An 18,916-nucleotide genomic window follows, 5' to 3' on the forward strand; every position below is an offset into this window, starting at 1 on the left:
TAGGGAATATAAATTGGAAAGAAGAAAGAGGTGTTGGATTCTAAAATATATTACGAGCAAAAAGGAAATAATAATAATAATAATTACATTAAGTCTATGACTGTTTGATTCTCTGACTTACCGACACTACGATTGCTCTTTGTTATGACTCTTGATACTATGCCTCCCTGCTTCATCGTCCAATCACCTTTTTTTCATTCACACAAACACTATACACTCATAGAATGCATCCAAAAATTGCATAGGCTACATTTTAGGAAGCCATTCATCTTTCTTGCCTAATCTTAACCTAAACGTCCACTAGATACGCTCATCATTCGCACTGATGATTGTTTAGTGTATTCGTCGTTCCTTACAATAACCATTCTAAATATTAACGCTTCTACATGTAATTTGTTTTAATATTCTGTAGGTATCCATTAAAATTGTTAAAAATTTTCATATAATTTTCTAGTTTTTAATATTTCAACATACCACCATCTTTGATAGCAATGTTAATTAAGGTTATGTTTATGGTCTTTAAGAAAGAGCATAAATTTTATTGGTAAATTACGATAACAATGTAAATTTGAAACTTGACGTAAAGAGAATTTGATTTGTTATAGTCCGTACGTAATGGGATTCGGTCTAAACCGATCAGGAATTATGCTGCTTTGTGAATTTTCGATAGGTCGAGCTATGTCAGCGGGTTTGTAAATATACATTTGATTGGTGAGTTGTGTCACTTTTGTCGAAGAGTATTCAACGGACGTACTTCTGAAACAAGGGCTGTTGAATGATTTTGATTGTTGCACGAGATCGTATTTGATCACGAGTACTATAGATTTTGGCAAATGGCTGATTGATACTTTACTGAGGATAATCTACGAGTAGGTAGTTCGACAGTTTCTGAAGTAAATGTCTCTTTGCAACTACATAGATTCTCCCCCGTAACTTAGAATGCAGAAAAATTATTCATTATTATTTTTCCCGTTTTATTTTTTATTTTTATTATATAATTATGAATTTGAATTATTAGATAGTAATAAAATAACTGTTTTAAGAAAATGGTTGACAAGATCCGGTATGGTCTAGTGGCTAGGATACCTGGCTTTCACCCAGGAGGCTCGGGTTCGATTCCCGGTACCGGAAAAGTTATTTTTGCATTTTTTTTTCCTTTTTTAATACATGCATTTGGAATAAAATAAATGTAAACATACTAATGCATACATGATTAATTATTATTACTGTGAATAATGAAATATGTAAAATAATCAAGAGTCAGAATGGTATTCAACAGCATGATAAAAATACAGAGAATACTAAAAGGAGAGTATCGATAATGGATTCACTAATATTTATCAATCACACATATAAAAATTATTTAACATAAAATATGAAGCTTAGTAATTAATACACTTAATGATTTTTTTATGGTAAGATGATACATATAAGAAGAAGCAAAGATGCACAGAAAATTCAGTTAAAGTTCTATAAAGTATATATACAAAGAATCATTGTTTAATTATATAAATAATTTAATAATATTTTATTCTTTACGTATTTTCTTATTCGTCAAAGAGTTGAGAATGAAGTAAACTAAATTAGTTATGAATTATTATTACTATATTTTGACGTTGTTTTAAACAAATTTAAATAATTTTTTATTCATATAAAAGAGGTTTAAAGGTATTGTATGCCCGACTATTTATATCGTTCAGAAAAACGTCATGCCATCATCCGGTATGGTCTAGTGGCTAGGATACCTGGCTCTCACCCAGGAGGCTCGGGTTCGATTCCCGGTACCGGAAAAATGGCGATTATTTTTTTTTTTTTTTCTTTTATCACATCAGAAATCTCTTCACTATCATACTAAAATATCCGTTCCTAACATTTGTTTAACAAATTCAATATATTTAACACCAAATACAATTGTTAACTGTCATCGAGAAATGTTCTTATGAAACTCTTATCGAAATATTTCATAAATCGCAGTATTACTGTACATGCAAAATAAATATATCATTACCTTTGCTTGGCCGACACATAGCGTCTTTGGTGGCTGATTGGCACGCACTACAAATTCAGGGCCAATGCATTGCGCTTTGTTGAAGGATCTCGCCGGTCCACCCACTGTTCTATATAGACGGGACGGTGCTCTTTGTACCGCTTTACCGCGCCGTGCCCTGGGTCCATTCTTTACCAGATTTCTGAAAAGCATTGTCAGTAAAACATATATTGCGAGTACACATTGGGCAACAATATCGCAACAATATAGATTTCAAAAATGTATACCTATTGTTCTCAGTTTACGTGTCTTTCATTCATTTTTCTTGACGTTTATTTTTTTTTCTAGATCAATAATCATCAAAATATAACAGAGACGTAAATCACGTGTAATATTTGTCACAGGAATTGTTAGTGTAAATAATAAAATTGACAGTATTGTAAATCACGAGTAGAGGGTATTCTCTAGAATAGAGACAGTCATCCCTAACATACCACTATAACGCTAATACTAATCCTCAAACACTTTTGTTAAACTCTCGCGTTAAACTGTCCTTGACCACTTGCGCTGGAAAGACGTGCCACGCACGTCGTAATGCTTTTGTCGCAGAATCGCCAACAACGTGGTACACACGTCGTCGGGCAATTGTCACAGAGATACTGGACCGTTCTAGCACACGTGTCTGTGAATTCTTAGCTAAGCGCACACTGGCTGCTCGCAACTTACTGAATTCGCTCCTCAGAACTCGCAACTTCGCCCTCGGTGGGCCACGTACCCCCAAAACTCAGACGCTTTCCTAGACTTTCACTCTTCACAAGTATTCGACACTGCCATAAATATTCCGTCCATACAATCCTTGCACGTGGTTACTCTCGTCCTTCCGCACGCACTTTAGATAATAACCGAAACACTGGAGCCGAACCTGAGATCTCTGTTTATTGTTACTCGTTTTCGAGGAATGGCCCAAGTGTTCCCATGCACTGTCTGTGAGTTAAAAGTAAGACCACGCACTCATTCGCTCCGCTTTCGCTTTTATATCTGTTTCCCTTCTTAGGGTCCTTAAGCCTGTAATGCCACGTATATAGGGTGTCTCACTAATGGCATTACAACCGGGAGTGGGGTGATTCTATGTGAAAAGATAAATCGAAAATGAAGAATAACATTTTTTTATTTGAAGCTTCGCTGTCGAGAAAATCGACTTTGAATATGTACCGAGTATGCTAGTATAGTGATGGCTCATCCATCTAGCAAGACAAAGTTAGGTGCACGCGTTCGAGATTAATATTCAAAGTCGATTTTTTCAATAAAGAAAATTCAATTTTCGATTTGATTTTTCATTCAGAATTATCTCTTTCCCGGTTGTATTACAATTTCTGTGGGACACCCTGTATAATATACTCTATGTAATGAATAATATATAATTTATTTAGCGATTAATCCATTAGAAAAATTAGAAGAAAATTATTACAGTGAGGTATAAAATTAATGAAAACAAATAAAAATAAAAATATACAAATATATAAACAGACGAGATGTGTATAAGTATAAGAAAGAAAAAATATTTTTTACAGAGAGGTGCGATGTAGTAGCTGTTTTATAGATTGAAGAGATTGGCTGAATAGATTTAGGGTAGGATAAGTGTTGTTAACATTAATAATCATTCTATTAATACCTAAGTGGTATGCAAAAGCGGTTTTATGTTATTGTATACAAGGAAAGTTGTATCGTCTTAAATGAAAAGTTGGAACATTATTAGTTTTGATTTGGTATTAGAATATATTATATCCTTCACTACTTAAGCATGTGATGCGTAAAGAGGGGAGTCAGTACTTGGAGGTAAATAAACAGCATTGATAATGTATTACATGTATTGTTATATGTATAATATGTAATATTAAATATATCAATATTAAATAATATAATATGTAATATTAAATATATTAATAAATAGAATATGTAATATTAAATATATTAATATTAAATAACATAATATGTAATATTAAATATACATAATATGTAATATATAAAACTATCTCTCTCTTTCTTTTGTACTCCTCTGTCCTCACTTTTCTCTCTCTGTTTTCTGTCTCTCTTTTATCTGTCCATCTCTTTTCTCCCTCCTTCTCTATTCTTTTTCTTTCTCTCTCTTTCTCTCGGTCTCTAATTATTTCTTTGTTCATTGTTTCTTGGCATACCTTTCTCTTTCGTTCCTTTTGTTACCATTCTAATCACAACGTCGTACCCTTTCAAGTTTGCCACGTTTGTCTGTCTTTCAGACAGATCAGAATCGATCTTCGCAGCTTGTTGGTGGTAAAATAGCAGCGGGATAAGAAGGAATGCTTCTTGCTACCGGAAACCAATGGCCCGATAAGGAAACGCATTAATGAGTTAACTAGTTTGAATGGTTTATTATATGAAATGACGACGTAAAGGAACGGTTCGATGGGATGAAGTTCGAAAGGGTATTCAGGGGTATCACCGAGAGAAATCGCAACTGGCTACGTTGCGAAATCATGAACGTGGAAATCAACGAAAGAGCCGAATTAGAACGTACGACAAATTTACAATTTTATGTTTTCAGGTGGCTTCTAAATTGCGTCTTGGATAGGGTCCAAGCAACAAATCATATTCGCGATGTCGCAAGATGAAGATAATAAATTCGTAGGAAGCTGTTATGAAGACATTAAATGCAAAATCGTAATAATTTGTGCGATTGATATATTTATCGGGTAACTTCAAAACGGTATATTTCGTGGGAAAATGGTCACAGGATTATAATTCAAATTTTATACTACAGACAAAGATTACTACTATTCAAAGCACTTCAGAAAAATACTCGTGAAAAACTACTGTCTTTAGAATAAATTTATAAATTGCAAATAAATAAGTAGCAAAAATATTAAGATTCATTAGTGTCTCTTGGGGAATTTGAAAGCAGTATATCTTGGACGAAAAAGGTCGCTGCAATATGGCTCAAACTAGTCTTTACAGAGGAAGGCCGTTGCTATCAGATGCAATTTAGAGAAATTCTATACATGCATTAGTGCCTTCAGAATAATTTTGTATACGTAGCAAAAATATATGAATTCTTCGGTGTCCCGCTGGTTACTTCAAAAAGGTATATCTCGGACAAAAAAAAATCGCAGCAACATGGCTCAAACTTGCCTATACAGAGTAAGGCGAGTGCTATAGGATGCAGTTCAAAGAAATTCTGCAGAAGCATTAATGACTTCAGAATAATTTTGTATACGTAGCGAAGTATATGAATTCTTCTGTGTTTCTCGGGTAATTTGAAAGCGGTATGTCTCAGAGAAAAAAAATAGCTGCAGTATGGCTCAAACTTGTCTTTACAGAGGAAGGCTGTTACTATATGATGCAATTGAGAGAAATTCTGCAGAAGCATTAGTGACTTCAGAATAATTTTGTATACTTAGCGAAGTGTATGAATTCTTCTGTGTTTCTCGGGTAATTTGAAAACGATATATCTCAGAGAAGAAAAATAGCTGCAATATGGCTCAAACTTGTCTTTACAGAGGAAGGCCGGTACTATATGATGCAGTTGAGAGAAATTCTGCAAAAGCATTAGTGACTTCAGAATAATTTTGTATACGGATTAAAAATATATGGATTCTTCAGTGTTTTTCGGGTAACTTCAAAGAGGTATATCTCGGAGAAAAAAAATCATTTCAATATGATTTGTACTAAATTCAACAGGGGAATGATACCACTATTCGAAGCAGTGGACATATATACCGAAAAGATATTAGTATCTTTAGAATAATTTTGTAAACATAGGAAAATTTCTTACATATCAACTCCCTAGGGCCACCATGGTCCATATCTCCAGTAAAGGTACAACAACTGTTGCGTGTATCCTTAAATTATTTTCTTATTTTACTGATAAAATCACTGAATTTTCTTCTTACTGCCTCTGTAATATTATTGCACCATATTATCTACATAAATTTTTCGTGAAAAACTCATCTATGTACATATATAACATATGCATACATCACATTAGTTCCAAAAAGCACTCCAACCTACAACCTATACTATTTTCTGTCCCTAATTGTATATTTCTGAAACCACCCTCTGAATATCACATTATAAATTCAAAAATTTCCATTCCTCCAACTGTAAATATTTATCTACACTCTGCAAGCTCGAATAAAAGAGACAGCTGAACTCTCCTATCCAGGGTTCTTATAATTCCTTTGATAAAAATTCTCGAAGATGAACTTTTTCTCGACCCTTAACAATCTTCGGAGATTGATGAAATTCCAACGCGTTGGCGGCTGTTGGAAATTTCGATGTAGCCTGCTCGATTCGCGATTAACCTCCGCTACCCTTGTTTTCCTTGCGAGCTTTTGAACGTGGCGTGGCTCGAGTCCAAAACAAAATCGAGGAGCAGGCTGGCGTGGAAGTGGAGGGTTGTGGATGCTGAGGGTTTGTTCCGCGGAGAATGGCTGGAGACGGGGCGGGTGCGAGTTTTTGTTTGATAGTTCCAGGTTTCGTAGGATTTTGTGAATACACCTTTTGTGGTATTTAATCGTTCCTACCCTTTATTTCTAGAGGGCTGGCTCGTGAAGGAGTCGGGATGATTCTTCGTTTATAATGCGTGGTGTGATTGTGAGGGTTATCGATGTGGGGAATTGAGTACAGGCAGCTAATTATGTACGTAGTAAGTATATACGGTATATGAAATTATACGTAAATGATATACAGGGTGTTTAACCCTTAGAACGCTATGGACGCATATATGCGTCTGGTGAAAGTCACCAGCAGGGACGATGGACGCATATATGCGTTGTTTAATAAGAAAAATAAGAAATATAGACAATTAAAGGATTATTTCGCGGAAACCATAACTTACCCAGCTGCCTGGAAAGCAGCTTTCGAAACAATGTAATTCGGGCTATGGAGCTTCTCGTGCCAGACTCTAGTTTTTCGGTAGTTCAATTCGTAATATTCTACTGAATGGTTTACACCCTTAAATTGAAATAAAAATATTAAAAATATTACGAATATAATTTCGTAATTAATTATGAGAGATCAGTTTTTAAATTAGCATATGTGAATGTTTATTAAGAAGCGTTCGTAAATGCATTCTGAAAAATTCATAAAATGCCAGAAATTTATCGAGAATCTGTACGAGACACTTCATTTTACACACGTTTAACTGCTATCGGAAGTTTGATTAATAACACATCGATTTTCTATTTTCGACGGGATATGGAACAGTGAAATTATTGTATCGCCGAGAGAAAAGAGGAAATTAAAAGAAATTGTAGTCACGATATTATGTATCTGAAAATTATTCTCGTATGAGAATAACTATTGTATTAAAAGTGATCGAAATGTACAATTCATCAATGTCTTTATTTCATGAAATTTTTAAATCGTATGTTCCAGTTTCATTGCGGCAGAGATGAAAAAGTAATCTGTCGCTTAAAAATTTAGGTACATTAATGTACAAATTTACTGTGTAATCAAGATTAAATTATATTCTTTTTTATTGTATCATTTTTTTCAATTTTGATTGCAGTATTTTAAAGTATGTAAAATTTCAAATTCCAATATTTTAAAATATTAAAAATTTCAAATTTCAATATTTTAAGATACTGAAAACTCTAAATTCCAATATTTCAAAATACGTAAAATTTCATGTTTTGATATTTGGGAATACCTAAAATTCTAAATTTCAATATTTTAAAGTACTGAAAATTCCAAATTTCAATATTTCAAAATACGTAAAATTCCGAATTTCAATATTTCAAAATAGTACAATTTCATGTTTTATTCTTTGGTAATACGTAAAATTCTAAATTTCAATATTTCAAAATACCTAAAATTTCATGTTACAATTTTTCGAAATACCTAAAATTCTAAATTTCAAAATTTTAAAATACTAAAAATTCCAAATTTCAATATTTCAAGACACCTATAACTCCGAATTTTGACAATTCAAAATATTTTAAATTCTGATACCCTAATTAACTCTGTTCACAAAATCGAAGAATGACCGAATAAGAAATTTACCTGGGCGGTTTCGCTGGCGGCTCCGATTTGCTGCTTTCCACGTCGGAAAATGGCGCCTTCTTCAGCGTGGTGATTATTCGTGGTGGCTTGGGTGGCCCCTGGACACTTCTCACTCTCATGGAAGACACTGGATTTTGTTGTTGCGCTGTCTGTTCCTCCTTCCCTCTGCCAGCCGGACATCTGTGATCGCTCGTTGTCACGCTCTGTTCCGGCACCCGCTCGAAATCACCCTCGCGCTGATCCCTGCTAGGAAGCTGAGGATTTGAATGTTGCCTCTGCAACGTCGGATTCGCTCGTCCCGTGGATCTGCCGTAAACCTCCTCTCGTGCACGTTCAGTCGACGTCGCTATGTCTGGATGAGAATATCCGGCTGCTGACGGTCGCCTGTTTCACAATTTACGTTCAAATTTCAATATTCCTTCCGATCCTCTAGTATTCCTTGTCAAAATAAATTGTCACAGACGAGGCATATCTCTTGTTAGCGTTAAGGATGGTGCAAACGTGTGAAGAGCTTGGGTCGAAGTGTTGCTCTTGAGAGAATTTCACTTTGGAAGGCTGACAATTTTTGCAAGGAGAAATTGGTAAAAATCGCGGAATTTAAAATGTTGTTTAGTGAAGACAAAATGTCATCTTTATAAAATTGGTGTCACTTTGATCGGAAATTTTGATTTTACGGAGAATTAAATGAAGAAGTGAAGCTAGATTTCTCTGAGGAATAATTTTATTTAGCAATTGGGATGAATGGACTGTTCAATTATTAGAATTTCTACCGGTGTCTGGTATACTGGTCTAGATTCTAATGAATAACGAATTTTCATCCCATTCTTCATTCGTTACATAGGACCAACCTGTTGGTGGAAATGGGACCGTGAATTATCGATAGTGTGAATTTCTTTGGGAAGTAAAATATAGATGCGTGTGAGTACGAGTGGGAAGAAGAGATTAGATAGAAGGTGCTAGAACGTGGAAGAAAACGTGTATCAAAGCTCTTTTCCTTTGTTTGTTTGTAATTACTAACAGATAAGAAATATATAGTCCATTTATTAAAATTATTGAACTTACTCACAACACTTAGTTGTGATAATTTTCTACCTCCACAATGAAGTTCCAAACATCAGTTCATTGTGAACACCATAATCGTGGAGTTAGAAAATGATCACAACCAAGTGTTCAATTCTGAAAACACCAAACTTTATTCAACAGTATTAAAATCTCAACCTATGTTCAACACAATAGCCTAGATTCTTTACAAGTATTTTATCTTATCCCACGATAATCGTTTCATTCAACAATTAAATCAGACCAAGTGACCAGTTATCAAAATATTAACCTATTTTTGAACAACTTGCCTTTAATTTTCCAAATGAGACCAAATATTGAATTACTAAAACTTAGACCTAGATTCAACACGATATCTATCATTCTTCTTAATAAGGAATCCTTATTTCTCTCTTCATCTATTAACTAGGGCTACAGAGAACAAGTGAGTGATTCAACTCTCAAAATCTCAATCTGCATTTAACACAAAAGCCTAGACCCTACTGGAGAATCCCGTATCCCAACTTTTCATTCACCAACAAAGCAACGTCTACGCTATATCTCCCAAAACAATAATCCAAAATCACAAGATCCGTGAAAAGAAAATGCAAATATGATACATCCAGGTGATCAAAAGTAGGATATGCTACCTGGCTATCGTGGTGCCAGCGTACACGTCCTCGTTCCGATGTCCGACAGGTGGCTTCACGGACAGGCCGTTTACTCTGACGTCTTGAGAGCTGAGAAAAGGCTTCACGGGCAGGGCGTAAATGGGGTCGCTGTAAACGTTCCCTCCGGGGTTGCTTTCACCAACGATCGTGGATGGCAGGTTGCCACTGCTCCTGGTGTGCTGCAGCCTCGTGTAGATCGGCTGCGAGTAGGTCCTGGAGTGATGATGTCGACGCTGGTGCTGGATAGCGGGTCCAACTGGACGTCCGCTCGCCTGGACGTTCAGCTGCGACTGGAACTGACCCCTGCGCTCGTCCACTTCGTGACGTCGGGTTTGTTGCGATTGCTGGCCACAGAGACTCGTCAGGTTAGGATGAGAGTGGGAATTTCGCGACTGGAGCTTGAACAGGGCGCCTTTTGCGGGATGGTGATGGTGATAATGATGGACCTTGGGTACTTGAGGCTGTTGAGGTGCCTCCTGGAGCTGCTGCAGGTGCTGGTGAGGCTGATAACGAGCTGGCGAGCGTTGCTGATTGGGTCTAGGTGGATTGTACTGGTTGGTCGAGTGGTACTGACGATCCTGACGCTGGTGAACACCTTTGGCCTGGTTGTGCATGGATTGCAGAGGGTCTGGCTGATGCTGTAGCTGCTGCTGGTGGTGATGGTGATGGGGGTAGCTGGTCTGACGACGATTGTGTTCCGCCAGGTCTGAAGGGGTTCGCAAGGGAGGTGGTGGGTTTAGGTGCTGGTACGTGATCCGTTTGCGAGCTGCGAACTGAGGAGACTTGACCACCTCGCGGTACATGTCCATCACGATGTGAGTGAAAGGCTTCGACTGCAGGCGAGTGCGGCAGTACTCGGAGATTACCTGGAAAGATTAGAGGTATGGTTAGAGATCCGGTAATGTTTCTTAGGAAAGGTACAAAGTATGGAGGTATTAATTTTTGCTTTATATATATTTTTTAAGTTGTTGGGATTGTATTGGATTCTTTCTGGGGCTTGGGCAAGCTTGTAGGCAAGGTAGATTTAAAATTATTGGAGACTTTGGAATTATACAAGTTTTCAAATGGGAATTTTTGGAATCTTCGAAATTTTAAATACAGGGTGTTTAAATATAAATTGAAATTAATTAATTGAATTGAAAATACGAAGTTTCATTAATAGTTTGTCAAAAAGATAAATTTAGTTTGTGGACAAAAATCAATTTAGGAGATAAGATGTGAATAAATAATTTAGAAGATATAAATTCCTAGTTGTTGGGATTGTATTGCATTCCTTGTGGGCCTAGGTTGCAAGGTAGATTTAGAATTGTTGGTGATTTTGAAATTATAGAAGTTTTCAAATGGGAATTTTTGGAATCTTCAAAATTTTAAATATAAGTCGAAATTAGTTAATTGAATTAAAAATACGAAGTTTAATTAATAGTTTGTCGAAAAGATAAGTTTATTTTATAGACAAAAATCAATCTAGAAGATAAGATACGAATAAATAGTTTAGAAGATATAAATTCCTAGAACGAATGTTTATATAAATATTCGATAAGAATTGGGTGTTTAGGCGAACTCTAATTATTATAACCCTATACTACATTTATCCACCCATAAAATGTTCAATAAATATATTTTCGTTATTGTTTCGTGAATCAATGTATTTATATTATTGCTTCTACTATGTAATAAAACTAAAATAGATAATAAATGAATATGTCAAAAAGTTCTTCCTTCAAATCAATTTGTTTAGTAGTTATCTTATAACTTGTACCACAATGACCAAGCTGTGCCAATATTTTTGTTCAGCACTGTATATCGTAGTTATTTTACTATTAGAACCCATAAACCCCATATAGTTAAACAAAACATGATTCAAATTCTTGTTCAAGAGTATTAATATTCGAACCCCTTGTCACACTGATCTATTAGAGTACTGGATATATTAAAAAGGCTCTCGATGAGTACCATTAGTAATGATACATTTTTACACCATTATTCATCAAATTCGTATTTTATTTTCCTCTTTATTTGGCTTCTAAAAATTTCGAGAATTCGAAACTTCTTCACACTTCGTTGGATCCCAGGATTTCGAAAATTAATAAATTAAATTAATAAATCGTTTCGGAAATTAATATCTCGAATTTCATTGTAATTTCAAAAATTATTTTAATATCGCAATTACGAATCACCCGATCCAGACTGCCAAAGTGAAAAATCTCTCGATGGACATCATTAGTGATGATACATTTTTCCTCCAGTATTCATCAAATTCGTATTTTACTTTCCTTGTTATTTGGTTCTAGAAATTTCGAGAATTCAAAACTTCCTTATACTTCGATGGGTTCCAAGACTTCGAAAATTAATAAATTAAATTAATAAATCGTTTCGAAAATTAATATCTCGAATTTCATTGTAATTTCAAAAATTATTTTAATACTTCGATCTTCTCGATTCGATATAACATCGTAATTCCCGTAATTAATTCGAAATTTTATTTTAATACCGGAATTACGAATCACCCGATCCAGACTGCCAAAGATGATCCCCAATGAAGGGCTAATCAAAGAGCTAATCTACCCAAATTCATGCCACTGATAGAGTATATACGGAACGTCGTCTATTGATTATGGCTACTATCGTTCTCTATCATAAGGCAGAACTCTGGTAAAGGAAACTAGTTGGAAATTCACAACTGGAACGAAACTATCGGGCTAGATACTCGCATAGATGCAGAAGTTCTACCTGAAACGATACCATTACGAGCTGTGCAGTCTGTCTTAATGAAATCGTACACGCGTGTTTATCGTGTTACAAGAGCATCCTGATTATCCGATTTCGAAATTGCCGCCACCCTCGGCAGACGATCTATTAGTTTTAGGGAACAATAGCTCCAAGAAATTCCGTAGACTCGGTGAGCTATGATATCAACGGAGAAGCGGTCCGCAAGTCCGACCTATTATCGCTTCATTGTACTCCTATTCTGCCACGACAAAAGGGAACTCTTGGATACGTGGCCGTCTATGGAAGACAATGCCTCGGGAAGACGGTGTCAAAAGGCAGCCTTTTGTACTTTTTCCATGTGTTTAGGCGCTGTTCTTGATCGACCAAAGACGATTTCTAACGATTTCCTGGTCGATGCAATTTTTGCTCGAATTATTCGCGGAGAAATTGTTCGATAAATAATTGCGTTGGGTGATTAAACGTTCAGCGACAAATTTTTGTTGGAACGAGGAAAATTTTGGTTGATCGAAGGAACAAAGTTTGAATTGAATTTTAATAATTGGGGGGTGAAATGTTAGCTGCGAGTTTCTGTATTAAAATTTGTAATTATGGGAAGGATGATTTTGCGAGATGAATAAAAATTTTGGTTTTATACATATATTTCTTTTAGTAAAATGCAGCGGAGATTTTTAAGACGAGGGTTTTATTATTCCTATTATTGTAGGAATATTGAAAAATTATTATTAAAATTTTATGTTGTTATATATATATATTTCCTTTATGTATTATTTCTTTTAGTAAAATGTAGCAGAGATTTTTAAGACGAGAGTTTTATTATTCCTATTATTGTAGGAATATTGAAAAATTATTATTAAAATTTGATGTTGTTATATATAATTACAAATTTAAATTTAATTTATTATTTAAAATTTGTTATTAAAATTTATTATTAAATTTAATTAATAATTAACATTTGTTTAATATATTTATAGTATGTTATAAATAATTTAACATGATAAAAAATTATTTAACAAATTTGTGTTTGGTGAATATGAATATAACATTAATTTACATAGTAATAGTTAATAATGGCAAATTCACGTGAAATAATTAATTAATTAACAGTTAAATTACACCTGGTTTAAAGTAATAAAAGAAACAATACTAATTCGTACTTTATCTATCTGTTTCTTTAAAATTAAATTTAAAATTAAATAAATTTCACAAAAGTAGAACAATATGAAAGGAAGACCACAAAGAAATTTAGGAAAATAGAAAAATCATTTAGTTACAACAAAATTTAAAAAGATTGAAGAAATTTCGTATGTGAGTGGAAGAAAGGTAATATCAAAAATATCGTTCCCTTTGCAACGAAGCTGTATTTACTTGACACAAATGCTCATCACATTGCATACTCTTTGTGAATGAAGCCTGGTTGTAGTACATAACGATGCTTTTCATTTTCTTCCCTCTCGAACCAACAAAGGAATCAACCGGCAGCCATAAACCATAGTGTCGTTACCCAGCACAGTGTTCACTATAATATCCACTGTACTATTTTTGAAAAACACGCATCATTTTCACTTTCCCTCCTTACTAGGTTTCTGATTTACTAGAATACTCTCACCAACACTTTTAAAGCTGAACTACTTGTATTCGACTTACACATTTTTGGGTATACCATCAAGCATGATATAATACTAAAAAATCAATAATATGTGGGTATAAAAATAATGGAAACAAACCTAGAAATTATTTTTCAAAGTCATGTTTCAAATTTCTCCTGAAAATGACGTAAAACACTCAAAGAATAATATTTTTCTGCAACAAGTCTACCATTGCTCTCTCAACAGAATACATTTCCAAAATCGAAGAAACGGAATATAGTATGTACTCCTAAATTTCATTCTACATTGTGTCACAGATTAGCTTCCAAAGTTATCAATGGAACAGATCGTTTTTACCCTGTATGGAACTGACATCGTGTCTTCGTGAATTGAAGTCTTGAGTAGGGACACTCTCATTGATTTAGCCTCATGTATGCTATACATACACCCATTTCACACATATATAGACACGTGGATTATATTAGAGGGATTTTGCCAAAAGCTTTTACAAGAAACATCTGCAATTGTCATCCAAAATTTGTAATGGTGTAATAGGAAATGAAAAGATACTATATATTATAATAGTAAATGATAAGACACTGTATATTGTAATAGTAAATGATAATGTACTACTCTAAAATTTGAAAGAAGATAATATACGAAATATTTAACATAGAGATGTCTAAATTTTTTAATCAATTAATTGAACGAAATTAAATTAATTTCAATTAATTTTTGTTTTCATCAAGATTGAAAACAAGTATTACAAAGAATATATTTTATGCTGTAGTATTAGTTCAAAATTGTGTATTGTTTAATGCGAATATCGGTATAAAATAATTTAAACAATTTCAGAGGATTTATATTAATTTTTTCAACAGACAAATATTATTAAAAACTATTAATTTGTCGAATATTAAAATAAAAGTTATATTGCAATAATTAAAGGAGAAAATTATCTAAACTGGGAGCAAAATTTAATAGGATATAAACTGATTAGAAGAACTCAAAATTACCAGATTCCCACTGTTGGTCACTGCAAACTAAATTAAGCTAATATAGGAACAACGTCAGATCCTGAGACCATTTAATCCCATTTTATGACACTATCCTCTGCCTGCAATCCTCCTGCAGAGACACACATACATTATTATCCTCGTTATACACTTCGCTGTATAACTCATAAAATCTGCATTAAAAACAGACAAAGGTGGCATGAACGCAATTTACACTTATTTTTATACTCCAATAATCCAGACCTACTTATCTTCGCGATAACTATACCCAAAATGGCCATTTTTCCAACCACCGTATATCCATTCAGCGTAATGTTCGAACACTTTATCATTCTCCTATCTCGTTCCTTTCTCAAGAATTAGCCTAACATGAAATGGCTATAACTCACTATAGAATAAGGTTAAAACAAGCATTCTTCACCGTTCTTACATCCACGACCTGCACGCGACACCTGATACAAATTCGCTCGTCCAACTTTCCCAGTAATAACAAAAATCACTTCCATTTCGTAGTTCGGGCCAGAAAAATGATTCGATTCGGATGAACAATAGGAAGAAAGCGGCTGGTGATTAACGTTACCCCGGGAAACTGGCTACTTTTAATAAAGCCATTCGTTCGGCTGACCATAATTCATCGGTTGCACCTGAATGGGTCGCGAAATTGATGAAATCCCGTAGGCACGGGGGGACACGGGCATGAACTTACCCTCTCGTCGCCAATTTCAGCGAAGTTTCCTCTGACTGCAGTGAATCATCCCATTCGAACAGTCGATAGAATGAAATTCGTGGAAAAAGATCGATGTTTGCATCGAGAAGACAAGTGTGTGGCTGGTAGAAATGGTATTGGGTGTTTGTGAAATTTGCAATTTGGACTACTGAAATATAAATTTTGCGACATTTAAGTATTTAAGAATTTGTAATATTAGTTCAGATCTACTATGAGAGTGAAGGTTCCTATGTCAGCGATGGAATTCTTTGAAAGATTTGATTAGTTAAATTGGGAGAAGAAAATGGATGTTTGGACCGTGAAGACAGGTGCATAATTGGTAGAAATGATATTGGATGTTCGTTAAATTTGCAATTTGGACTACTGAAATATAAATTTTGCGATATTTAAGGACTTAGGGATTTGTAATATTAATTTAGATCTACTATGACAGCGAAGGTTCTTCTGTCAACGATGGAATTCTTTGAAAGATTTGATTAGCTGGAATTGGGAGGAAAGAATGGATATTTGAATCGACAAAACAGGTGTATAATTAGTAGAAATGGTATCGAGTGTTTGTGAAATTTGCAATATCGAGATGTGTATCTGTTTGAATTATTTATTTACGTTTAAATTTTAATTATTTATCAGAATTATTTATGATCGCATGACCATAAGTAGGGCTATTAACATATAATTTATTACATCTATCGTAGAATCCTTTCAAATATCATCTGTCGAGCAATGCATAGTATGATACCTATACCTATTTTTATTTCCAATATTTCTCTCAAAAAATTAATTTAGAATCACTAAAAGTAACATTTAACCACACAAATAAAAGATAAAAAATAGAAAAAGGAAACGGAAGTCCATCAAATCCAATTCCAACATTTTATCAACCATGTTAAATATTTCCTATATCGTATTTTCTCTCGGATATTTATTTTCGTTTTCAATATTTTTTACGAAAAATGAAATCAGGGTCATTAAAAATATTATCTAACTATAAAAACAAAGTATAAAACAGAAGATAAAAGTCTATCAATTTCAATTGCAAATATTAACAACGACGTTAAATATTTTCTATATCATCTTCTCTCTCTGATATCTATTTTCGTTTTCAATATTTTTCCCAAAGAATTAATCCAAAGTTACTAAGAGTATCGTCCAACCATAAAAATAAAAAAAACAAAAGTCTATCAATTGCAATTCCAACATTTTAATAACTATGTTAAATATTTCCTATTTAATCATCTCTCTCTGATATCTATTTTCGTTTTCAATACAGGGTGTCCCAAGATAAACGTATACACACTTTAATACCTTATTCTTTCTAATTTATTTTTTCTTTCTTAGTTACAACCCATTTAAAATAATGGCTGATTTTAAACTAGACTTTTAAAAACGTAATAAAAAATTACGTCTTTTGCATAAATGCAATAATAATAAACGTAAGAGAAAAATAAAAACTGTTTTTATAATCACGCAAAGTGTGTATACATTTTTTGGGGCACCCTGTATTTTTCCCAAAGAATTAATTCAGAATTACTAAGAGTATCATCTAACCTAAAAGTATCATCTAACCTAAGAGTATCATCTAAAAATAAAAAAGAAAAAGAAAGGCTATTAATTCCAATTCCAACATTTGATCGACAATCACTACCCCAAGTCAAGAACACGACCCATCCTCCCAGAATCTCTATTTCGGTGATCACCTAATTGAAATAAAATAATCCAATCCAATTACCCCGGATCGACGAAACTATTTTCAGAATGGAAACGTCATAGGTCACCGAAATTGCTCTCACGATTCACGGAGCTAGGTGTCGGATATCAAGCCGGTAGAATCAGCCTGACCCGCTCGCCTTCGCCATTCTGTTCACGCGACGGATAATAGAATTAAGGCGGCCTTCCACTGTCCGCCTTCACGAGCGCTCAAGTGCTCTCCGCGATCGCAGAGGTCGCCACGGTCGCTCGAGTGCTTTCCGTAATCGCAGAGGTCGCCACGTTCGCTCTCGACCGACACGAACGCCCTCTCCCTAGCCTCCACGGACCAGGAGATATTAATGAAATTTGTATCGGCAACTCGCGATGATAGCAGCGACACGATCGACGTAATTGCATAATCTGTAGCCCTTTGCGACGCGGACCATTTCGGTCGAGCGCCTTTTTGGGAGGTTAAGACTGGGAATGAGGTTAATGGAGAAAGAAGTGGAGACCAAGGGTAGTGGAGGACAAAGGGCTTCTTCCTGGATGAGCAGGGATTTTTTTAACCCTTTGCACTCGGCGATATTTTCGTTACAGGGAAATAGTAATTCGAAGATTTTCTACCATAAAGTCGACGATATTTCTAAAACGGTAAATAAGAAATCGTGTGCAAATTAAGACGTAGAAAAAAATAGTAATTCGAAGATTTTCTGCCATATAGTCGACGATATTTCTAAAACGGTAAATAAGAAATCGTGTGCAAATTAAGACGTAGAATTATTTTATTTCGATATTCCAAGCGTCGTTGAATAATTGTGAATATGATTTATTAATTAACATCCATCGTTAGGTTCTGATTAAATGGTGACTGAGAGGTGCCCCTCGAATGCAAAGAGTTAATACTAGTGCCGAGGGGTAGTTAGGGAAATGGGAAGCAGTTATTTGTAAATTATTTTTTCTATATTGAGAAGATTGATTATTAATTTAATCTTCTTTCAATTTTATTTCTGATAGCTCTTTGTTACTTCAGGTATTATACTGAAATAGTAATTCGAGTTGACAGGGGGGAATTTAAAACAATTTTGTTTATTAATTATTCTCATAATGCGTTTTAAAAAGTGCGACTCGAAATTTTTAGAATATTTGTGAACAACGAAAAGTTGAAATTGTAAAGTGTATCAAGAGTTATGTTTAATTTTTAATTGTTTTATGTAAATTTACCTTTCCTTATTTTTATTTCTGTTTATTGATTTACTTTTATATATTTTTATATTATTTGATAGTATGACAGAAATAGATTGATACAATATTTTTATTTGACAATCGAAAAGAAAAGAGATCACAGTTCTAGATTATATCATAGCATATCTGATACTCGCTTAAATTTTTTAATAAATATTATTACTATCTTCGATAATTTATAATATTTTATT

The 18,916-nt window shown here is 34.2% G+C and overlaps 1 protein-coding gene and 2 non-coding genes across 3 annotated transcripts in view; 2 read left to right on the forward strand and 1 right to left on the reverse strand.

Annotated features, from left to right (window-relative positions):
* Positions 1–18,916, reverse strand: part of LOC108553627 (uncharacterized) — a 60,236-nt gene that overhangs the window by 28,377 nt on the left and 12,943 nt on the right. The window contains exons 3-5 of the mRNA XM_017908616.1: positions 9,715–10,601; positions 8,027–8,410; positions 2,009–2,189 (exon numbers count right to left, since the gene is read on the reverse strand). Coding sequence (XP_017764105.1) covers positions 2,009–2,189; positions 8,027–8,410; positions 9,715–10,601 — 1,452 coding nt within the window. The remainder of the gene's footprint in view (positions 1–2,008; positions 2,190–8,026; positions 8,411–9,714; positions 10,602–18,916) is intronic.
* Positions 1,060–1,131, forward strand: TRNAE-UUC (transfer RNA glutamic acid (anticodon UUC)). Its single transcript has one exon. It is a non-coding gene; the product is annotated as a tRNA-Glu (tRNA).
* TRNAE-CUC (transfer RNA glutamic acid (anticodon CUC)) lies at positions 1,719–1,790 on the forward strand. The gene has a single exon. It is a non-coding gene; the product is annotated as a tRNA-Glu (tRNA).

Source organism: Eufriesea mexicana, unplaced genomic scaffold (genome assembly GCF_001483705.2).
Source record: "Eufriesea mexicana isolate 0111107269 unplaced genomic scaffold, ASM148370v2 scaffold11454, whole genome shotgun sequence".
Lineage (NCBI taxonomy): Eukaryota > Metazoa > Arthropoda > Insecta > Hymenoptera > Apidae > Eufriesea > Eufriesea mexicana.